We start from the raw sequence: 10,549 nt of genomic DNA, 5'->3' as shown, positions 1-10,549 counted from the left end.
ACACCCCCTTCTCCCAAACCCCCTCCCCCCGGCAACCCTCAGTTTGTTTTGTGAGATTAAGAGTAACTAGAGGTTTAATACAACATATTCCATAATAACTTTTTAACTTTTTTATATATATATGTGTTTCTTTTTCTCTTTTTAAAAAATATACACATAGATATAAGCTTCAAGGTGATCCTTTTTCCCTATTCAATACTACACTTATATATAAACCAGTTTTAATTTTCCTGTATCTGGAAAGTTGAGTCCTTTAACAAAGATAACAAGATACACCCAGGAAGAATCGAAATAACCTTCCCACTCACATTGAGGGTTTATAACTACTTTCCCATCTTACTTTTGGGGCTCATTTTGGCTGGGTTTTCATCCTTTTTTTTTTTTATTTTCCTTTTTTTTTTTTTTGGTGGTGACTTCCAATTGCTCCCAAACTTTCCAGGGTGCACCTTGCCTGGATCATGGTTGATATATTCAGCTATACCTCCCCTTAATCTCACCAAAATGACTAGGAGGAGGAACACCCAACAGAGGAAAAATTCAGAGACTGTGCCCTCTGCCACAGAACTACTGGATATGGACATAAACAGTATGTTGGAAAAGGAAGTCAGAGTAACAATTATCCAGGCAGTGGCTAGGTTGGAGAAGACCATTAGTGGCAACATACAATCTCTAAGTGTGGAAATGAAGGCTGATCAGGCAGTACTAAAAATGCTACCAGTGACATCCAACCTAATCTGAATACTCTAAAGGCTAGGGTAACTTGAGGGAGAAGACCAAATTAGTGATCTTGAAGACAAAATGATAGAAAAGAAGGATCAGGAGGAGGTCTGGAACAGAGTTTAGAAGATGCAAAAACAGAATTAGGGAAATAAATGATGCCATGGAACGTTCCAACATCAGAATTATCGGGATCCCTGAGAGGGCGGAGAAAGAGAAAAGACTAGAAGATATAGTTGAACAAATTCTGGATGAAAATTGCCCTAATTTGGGGAATGGAATGGAACAAGTGTCTGAGTCCTAGAGGCAGAAAGGATACACCCCTCCAGATCAACAAGTGTAGAAATACCTCCAGACACTTAATTGTGAAATTCATGAATCATAATTTCAGACAGGAGGTCTTAAGGGAAGCAGTGGGAAGAGATTTCTTATGTACAGAGGAAGGACCATCAGAATAACGTCAGACATGTCCACAGAAACCTAGCAAGACAGAAAGGGCTGGCAAGACACATTCAGGGCACTAAATGAGAAGAACATTCAGTCAAGGATACTTTATCCAGCAAGGTTGAAATTCAAAATGGATCGAGAGATAAAGAGTTTCTAAGACTGGCAAGGTTTAAAAGAGCATGTGACCACCAAGCCAGCACTACAAGAAATTACAAAAAATATTAAGGGGGGTACTATAAAAGAAAAAAGAATCCAAGAGTGACATAGAACAGAAATTTAGAGATAATCTATAAAAATAAGAACTTCACAGGCAGCATGATATCAATAAAAACTCATCTTTCAGTAATCACTCTCAATGTGAATGGCCTACATGCTCCCATAAAATGGCACAGGGTTGCAGTCTGGATAAAATGAGAGGACCTGCCCATAAGCTGTCTACAAGAGACCCATTTGGAACCAAAGATACATCCAGACTGAAAGTGAAGGGACGGAGAACCATCTTTCATACTAATGGGCCTCAAAAGAAAGCTGGGGTAGTGATTCTCATAGCAGATAAAGTAGATTTTAAGCTAAAGACTGTAGTCAGAGATACAGAAGGACACTACATCATTCTTAAAGGGTCTGTCCACCAAGAATCTCCAACAATTGTAAATATTGCCCCCAATATGGGAGTAGTCAACTACATAAACCAACTGTTAATAAAAAAAGAGTCATATTGATATGAACACATTAATTGTAGAGGATCTTAACATGCCACTCTCAGTAATAGAAAGATCATCTAAGCAGAATACCAATAAAGAAATAAGAGCTTTGAATGATACATTGGACCAGAAGGACCTCATAGATATATACAGAACATTCCACCCTAAAACAACAAAACCCTCATTCTTCTCGAGTGCACATGGAACTTTCTCCAGAATAGATTACATACTGGGTCACAAATCAGGGCTCAGCTGATACCAAAAGACTAAAATTATTCCCTGCATATTTTCAGACCACAATGCTTTGAAACTGGAACTCAACCACAAGAAGAAGTTTGGAAGAAATACAAATATTTGGAAGCTAAAGGCCTTCCTGCTCAAGAACATTTGGACCAACCAGGAAATCAAAGAGGAACTTGAACAATTCATGGAAACCAGTGAGAATGAAGACACATCATTCCACAACCTCTGGGATATGGCAAAGGGGATCCTAAGGGGGAAATACATAGCTATCCAAGCCACATTCAAAAAAATTGAAAAATCTTGAATACACCAATTCTCTTTACACCTTAAAGAACTGGAAAATCAACAATAAATTAAGCCAAACCCATGCACGAGAAGAGAAATAATTAGAGCAGAGATCAATGAGTTATAGATACAGTAGAACATATCAACAAAACTAGAAGCTGGTTCTTTGAAAGAATCAATAAGATCAATAAGCCACTGGCCAAATTAATCCTAAAGAAATGAGAGAGGATCCAAATTAATAAAATTATAAATGAAAAGGGGGAGATCACGACTAACATCAAAGAAATAGAAACAATCATCAGAAATTATTTTCAACAGTTATATGCCAATAAGCTAAGCAACCTAGAAGAAATGGATGCATTCCTGGAAACTTATAAATTTCCAAAACTGAAACAGGAAGAAATAGACAACCTGAATAGACCAATATCTAGTAGAGAGATTGAAGCAGTGATCAAAAACCTCCCCAAAAATCCAAAAGTCCAGGACTTGATGGATTCCATGGGGAATTCTACCAAACATTCAAAGGGGAAATAATACCTATTCTCCTGAAGCTGTTCCAAAAAAATAGAAACAGATGGAAAACTTCTAGACTGTTTCTATGAAGCCAGCATGATCTGGACCCCCAAACCAGGCAAAGATCCCATCAAAAAGGAGAATTTCAGACCAATATCCCAGATGAATATGGATGCCAAGATTCTTAACAAGATCCTAGTTTTGTGTTAATAGGGTCCAACAGTACATTATAAAGATTAACCACCATGACCAGGTGGGTTTTATCCCTGGGATGCAAGGGTTGTTCAACATTCACCAATCAATCAATGTGACAGAACAAATCAATAAGAGAGAAGAACTACATGGTCCTCTCAATTAATGCAGAAAATGCATTTGACAAAATACAGCATCCATTCCTGATTAAAACTCTTCAATGTATAGGGATAGAGGGAATATTCCTCAACTTCATAAAATCTTTGAAAAATCCACAGCGAATATCATTCTCAATGGGGAAAAGCTGACAGCCTTCCCTCTGAGATCAGAAACATGACAAGGATGCCCACTCTTGCCACTGTTGTTCAACATAGTACTAGACGTCCTAGAAACAGCAATCAGACAACACAAAAAATTAAAATGTATTCAAATTGACAAAGAAGAAGTCAAACTCTCTCTCTTCACAGATGATATGATACTTTACAAGAAAAACCCAAAAGACTTCACCCCCAAGCTACTAGAACTCATAAAGCAATTCAGTAATGTGCAGAAATACAAAATAAATGCACAGAAATCAGTTGCTTTCTTATACACTAACAATGAAAATATAAAAAGGGAAATGAGAGAATCAATTCCATTTACTATAGCACCAAGAACTGTAAGATACTTTGGAATAAAACTAACCAAGGAGTTAATGGGTATGTACTCAAAGAACTACAGAATGCTCATGAAAGAAATTGAAGAAGACAGGAAAAGGTGGAAAAGCATTCCCTGCTCAGGGATCAGAAGAATAAACATTGTTAAAATGTCTATATTGCCCAGAGCAATCTGTACTTCCAATGCTATCCTGATGAAAATTCCACTGACATTTTTCAAAGTTCTGGAACAAACAATCTTAAACTTTGTATGGAACCAGAAGAGACCCTGCATTGCTAAGGAAATGCTGAAAAAGAAAAACAAAGCTGGGGCATCATGTTGCCTGATTTCAAGTTTACTACAAAGCTGTGATCACCAAGACATAATGGTATTGGCACAAAAAAAGAAACCCAGACCAGTGGAACAGAGTAGAGAGTCTAGATATGGACCGGCAACTCCATAATCAAATAATCTTCGACAAAGCAAGAAAAAATATCCAGTAGAAAAAAGACAGTCTCTTCAATAAATGGTGCTGGGAAAATTGGACAGCTATGCATTGAAGAATGAAACTGGACCATTCACTTACACCATATACAAAGATAAACTCGAATTGGCCCTATGCCCCACAGTGTTCATAAAAGCAATATCCACAATAGCCAAACTGTGGAAAGAGCCAAGATGCCCTTCAACAGATGAATGGATAAAGAAGATATGGTCCATATATAAAATGGGATATTGCGCCTTCATCAGAAAGGATGAATACCCAAATTAGTATCAACATGGACAAGACTGGAAGAGATTATGCTGAGTGAAATAAGTCAAGCAGAGAAAGTCAATTATCATATGGTTTCATTTACTTGTGGAGCATAAGGAATAACATGGAGAACATTAGAAGAATGAAAGAAATAGTGAATTGGGGGAAATTGGAGGGGGAGATGAACCATGAGAGGCTGTGGGCTCTGAGAAACAAACTGAAGGTTTTGGAGGGGAGGGGAGTGGGGGGATGGATGACCCAGCCTGGTGGTGAGCCTGGTAGATATTAAGGAGGGCACATATTGTATGGAGCACTGGCTGTGGTACATAAACAATGAATCTTGGAACACTGCAAAAATAAAATAAAATGAAATAAAAATATTATGTATTTATAGCACTTAAATATGGTTTATAATAACAATTCACAGTATGTGTTTATATTAAATATATTAAGTAACACATTTTAAGCTATATTTTGCTGGGATTGGTAATTTGCCTCTTTGAATATGGGAAAATATAAATATTTATGTCAACAAAATAGATAATGTGCCTGCTGGCTGTAGAATAATGGCAGGAAAGAAATACTTGCATAGAGACTGATGGAGACTAATCAAAGGAAGGCATTTGAGACTGACTGCTATAACTACTGTTCTTGGAATGAGCCTGTGCCTGTATCACACCTTCAAGATGCATATAGGGAACAGATTGACCTACCTGTGATGTTCACTGCAGTATTTTTCTTACTATGATAAATATCTAGCAAAATTAAGACACTTTCATATTAAACAAATTTTTTTGAAAAAGTATATAATATATTATTAGAGCAAATACAGTTATCCAGCTATCTTGAAAACAGGAGGATGTCTAAAATAGACTATGAATTCCTTAGGACTATGAGTATTTTACCTACTCAAAGCTTTTGTCAAATATTGAGTGTGGATATGAATTTATTTTATATTAAAATGAAACTTTAAAAATGAGAAAGTAGCATCTGGATGGTTAGTATTTGTAGATTAATGGCATTAGAAAAACCAACATGATTTGTAGAATTTTATAAATTAATGGATTAAATAGTCATTATGTGATTTTGACTCAGTCAACCACAAACTCAAGATTTTTATAATTTTCCCACAAGTAGATAAAAAATCACAATAGGAAATAAAAAACCCCAACACCTTACAGTTCACAGTGAAATTAAGAAAGATAAATGTATGAATATTTTGCTACTGAGAATTCTGACCCAGAAAGAAAACAAACATTAATTCCATTAAAGGAGGCTTCTACCAATACAATATGGGTAAGTGATAGATCAAACAGAACAAGAACATGCTTACCAGGAAAGGAAACTACTTACTGGGGAAAACCACATCACTTTAAGAATCCAAATTGTAAGAGCAAAGTTCACGAGGAGGATGATGAGTAAAAGAAGAACAAATAAGTACAGACAACGCTTTCTCCAGCCATAAATGCCAATTTTGTAGACACACTGGTTCTCTGGCCTCTGTATGTGGGTGCCTTCTGTGGTCGTAGTGTATTGTTCACGGACCATCTGCCATGGGGTAGGGAGGGGGTGGGAGAAGGGACAGGGAACGGGTGAGGTCGAGAAGGAGGGTCAGAGAGACACCGAGACAGAGACAGCGAAGGAGAGAGAGAAAGGGAGAGAAGGAGTGTAGAGCCATAGGGAGGAGGGGAAGGAGCCGGAGAGGGTGAGAGACGGAGGGACAAAGAGACAGAAACAGAGAACTTGTTTTTCAATACTGATTTACTACAAGTCCCACAAGATTATACTTTTTACCCCAATAATAAATTTTCAAAATGAAGATGAGTTTTAAAAAGAACTGAATGTTACTTTGAAATATATCATTATTTCAAGCACAGAGTGATATTTTCTCTATCATTCGAAATAGTTTAGATACAACCAATTCATCAAAATCCAGTGACCATATTTTCACATTTTAATCATTTTATATATAATATGATTAAGTATAATATAATATATAACATATATTATATAATACATTTTATATATATATAGTCAACTTTCAAAATTCTGCAGGGTTAAACTTGGAATTGAAGCATCAACCTAAAATAATCAGCTTACCAAGTTTTTAGAAGATTCAGTGGGAGGAAAATCAAGCTGATATCTACATATCTTTCTAAAATGGAATCCAATTATTTAGTTTTTATGTCAAATAATTAAATCACATCTTTCTTCATTCGCTAAATTACTCAGAATTAAAGGCTCTCTTCATTTTTGCTTATAATAAAGTTCCCCAGTATTAACCAGCTTCCAAGAACAATCAGAATGTATACATGCATACAAATGTTTATAAGTACTCACTGTTTTCTGTAAATTACACTAAGTTTTCATAATAATTTCAACTCTATGAGGAGTTTTTAAAGAATTATTCATTATTTCACTTCACAACAGAGGAAAGAATAAAGTGTTTTTTTGTTTGTTTCTTCTTTTTTTTAGATTTTATTTATTTATTTGGCAGAGAGAGAGACAGTGAGAGAGGGAACACAAGCAGGGGGAGTGAGAGAGGGAGAAGCAGCTCCCCACTGAACAAGGAGACTGATGCGGGGCTTGATTCCAGGACCCTGGGATCATGACCTGAGCCAAAGACAGATGCTTAATGACTGAGCCACCCAGGCACCCAAAAAAGTGGTTTTAATTTATAAAGTGAAGATTAGAGATTACAAAGACTTTCCTGATTGTAAATGCAGTAAAATGATAAACCAGAATGTAAAATATTCTCTAGGAATTTTTTTTTAATGCAAAGGTCTTACATTTATTTTTAGGAATGGTTTGGAAGTGTCCTTATTAAAATAAGTCATACTCTGAAATAATTCTTTAAATCTCTTTCCCACTCAACAATTGGATTTTCCTACATTCTAATTGATTATATAAAACTGTGCTATTCATTACATAGGATTTCCAATACTCAGGATAATCTACATGATTCAAAACCTAAATGCTTACTGATGTCATAACTGGCATAACTTATTTGCTCATTTCTTTGAGGTCCTCAGTCTTCTTTACAGTAGAGTCTGCCTCACAAATACAGTTGCTCCAAAGTCCTAGGAGTCATCCTTGTTTCTTCTCTTTTCCCTTCAGACTTCTCACATTTTATCAGCCCTGCCTTAATCTGTATCCTGAGTGTGTCCACTCCTCTTGCCCCCATACTAGCTCAAGCCTCTACAAACTCTCTTATGGAGCCAGTTTCCCTTTTTTCCTTTCAGAAACCATGCTCTACCCAGCAGCCAAATAAGTTCCTATCATTCTGTTCTTTCAAACTTTCTAAAGGCTCTTCCCCACCCTAAGAATATCTGAGCTCCTCTGTCACTGGCTAGACCCTCCATGAAGGGCCTTGGCTTACTTCTTCAACATCATCTACTAGCATTTGGTCTTTACTCGCAATGCTCCATCTACTCTTTAAGCGACAAGTTAACTCACTTTAAGACCTCTGTCCTGGGCATTCTCTCCACCTGAAACCCCCTGCTGGCTCCTTCTTAGCCTTCAGTGGCAGCTCACATGTCATTTCCTCAAAGATGCCTTCTCTGGGCACTCACGTCATATATCATCACCTTCTGCTATTACATTTATTTCAATGCACTTGTCATTATCTGTACTAATGGTGGCAAGTCCAAAACTTCTGTGAAGCACAGGCTGAGAGACTGCAGTTGTATCAGGAAGGGTAACCAGGGAGTCTGAATTTATAGCAAGTGCACTATTTTACAATGTCATTACGGATCAGTAAAAACAGCAGCTTTCCAAGAATGCTATGTGTACATGGGGTTTCCAAATGCTATGTATTTCTATTCCTACATAGAGTTTCCTATTCCTGGTGTAACATATTGTCACAAATCTGGTGGCTTAAACCAGCACAATTTTATTATCTTACAGTTCTGAAGGTCAGAAGTCCAAAAATGGGTCTTTGGGGGCCAAAAATCAAAGTGTGGACAGGTTTGTATTCTTTCTGGAGGGTGGAGGGAAAATCTGTTCCTTCTTTTTTCCAGCTTCCAGAGGCTGCCCACAATCCTTGGCTACAACCTTTAGTTATGTTGTCTCAGCTCATTCTCTGACTCTGACCCTGCTATTTCCTCTTCACAAGGACCTTGTGATTACACTGGGCCCACCTGGGGGAATCCAGGACAATCTCCCCATCTCAAAAGCCTTAACATAATCACAACTGTAAAATCCCTTCTGCCATGTAAGTTTCCAAGGTTTAGGACATGAACCTATTTTGAAGTCATTATTCTACCTTTCATAGAAAGTGTTGTTCACACTTACATAAAATGGAGAAAACCTTAATATCCTTTTAAGACCTTTTTGTTATGGCTTACAAGAGAGCCAGTAGCAATTCTGTTATGAGGGTAGACCTTAACTCCCTCTAATTCAGTCTTTGGAATCTGTTTCAATTATTTAAACAAGATTCTTTTATTTCTCATTTTAAGGAGAGCTTCCACCTTCAAGTGCTATAGGTTACAGGAGAATCTAATTTAAAGTGACATATGTTTGAATATATAGTAGTTCCAGCTTCATTTGGGGCCTCCTACTCTAAAAAGAAAATTGTTGGGTCCATTCTTGTGTCAAGGGTCTTTGAGCAGCAGGATGAGCTACAGAGAGAAACTTGTGTAAAGAAGTCTTAGACATGCATGAATTCTCTTTTCTAGACTTAATTGGGAATTCAGGAGTTCAACCAACAGGGCTTCCAGAGAGCAAATATTCTTCTTTCCACAGTTTATAGACTCCTCCTCCTTCGGATGTAAATTCTATGTGAATCTTGTTCATTGCTATGTCCCTAAAACAGTGTAACTGACAAATAATAGGCACACAATAGAGATCTTAAGTGAATGAGTAAAAAAATTGAAAGAAATAACTATTGAACTTGAAAAACACTAATTGAGCTATCTACCTGCCAGGGACAATGATAGCAAATGGGGCTAGTGGGTGTGGGTGAGTCCTCTGAGTTAAAGACTAAATAAAACATTGTATGACTTATGAACATACTGAATACATTAAGAAAAGATTTAGTAGTTGTGGCCCAACACTCAAACAATGACTGTGGATGAGGAGGTAATAGAATGGGGGATCCCGGCTAAGTAGATAGAAATAAAATCGCTGTCTCTGTTAAAGCATTTTCAGAAAAGACCTATTGGAAAGAAGACTAGTAATATAGAAAATGAGGTCTGTAGGATTTTATTACTGAAAGAAAACTAACAAAGACAAACTATATAAGACCAGTCTGTGGCTCCCGAGAATAGCGATTCTGCTTTTACCACCATATGCCCTGGCAGACTGCAGAAACTTCACAAATATCTACAGCCCCAGCTCCATTTCTCCACTCCTCCTCCCACCAAAACTCCTTGAGTGTGTTGACTCTACCCACTATTCCTCTATGTCTTCCTTCTCTCTAGAACTCAATTCCTGACAGGCTTCCATACCCACCACCCATTGAACTTGATTTTGTAATAAGCCCCCCAATGACCTCCATGTTGCTAAGTGAAGTGTGTGTTCATATGTCCTCAGGTCAGCACATGCCAAATAGTCATCACCTCCACTTCCAGGAACCCTCATTGCAATGGCGATTGCTTCTTATTATCACTTGCTGCTTCCTCATCTCCCAGCCTCAAACTCAGCCCTTAGACTACTTCTCTTCATTTGCACTTACCCCCAGTTGGAGATGCATCTTTTTTTTTTTTTTTTTAAAGGTTTATTTATTTACTTTAGGGAGGGAAAAGACAGAGGGAGGGACAGAGAGAGAGAGAGCGAAAACACGAGTAGGGGGAGGGCCACTGGGAGAGAAGCTCGGTGGGGAGTCTGACTCAGGGTTCAATCCCATCACCAATGAGATCATGACCTGAGCTGAAACCCACAGTTGTATGCTCAACTAAGAGAGAGAGAGAGAGAGAGAGAGAGAGAGAGAATATGGTGGGGGTGGGCAAGGGACAGGGAGAGCAAAGCTCCAGCAGACTCCAGTGTGAGTGCGGAGCCCAGCGTGGGGCTGGATCCCACCACCCTGGGATCATGACCTGAGCTGAAACCAACAGTCAGATTC

The 10,549-nt window shown here is 37.8% G+C and overlaps 1 protein-coding gene across 2 annotated transcripts in view; it reads right to left on the bottom strand.

The window, feature by feature from the left end:
* SGCG (sarcoglycan gamma) overlaps positions 1-10,549 on the bottom strand; it is a 148,633-nt gene that overhangs the window by 94,650 nt on the left and 43,434 nt on the right. For both annotated transcript variants that reach the window (XM_059378288.1, XM_059378289.1), the window contains exon 2: positions 5,842-6,036. In XM_059378288.1, coding sequence (XP_059234271.1) covers positions 5,842-6,036 — 195 coding nt within the window. The remainder of the gene's footprint in view (positions 1-5,841; positions 6,037-10,549) is intronic.

Source organism: Mustela nigripes, chromosome 15 (genome assembly GCF_022355385.1).
Source record: "Mustela nigripes isolate SB6536 chromosome 15, MUSNIG.SB6536, whole genome shotgun sequence".
Taxonomy (NCBI): domain Eukaryota; kingdom Metazoa; phylum Chordata; class Mammalia; order Carnivora; family Mustelidae; genus Mustela; species Mustela nigripes.
This window is presented reverse-complemented; position numbering and strand designations above follow the sequence as displayed.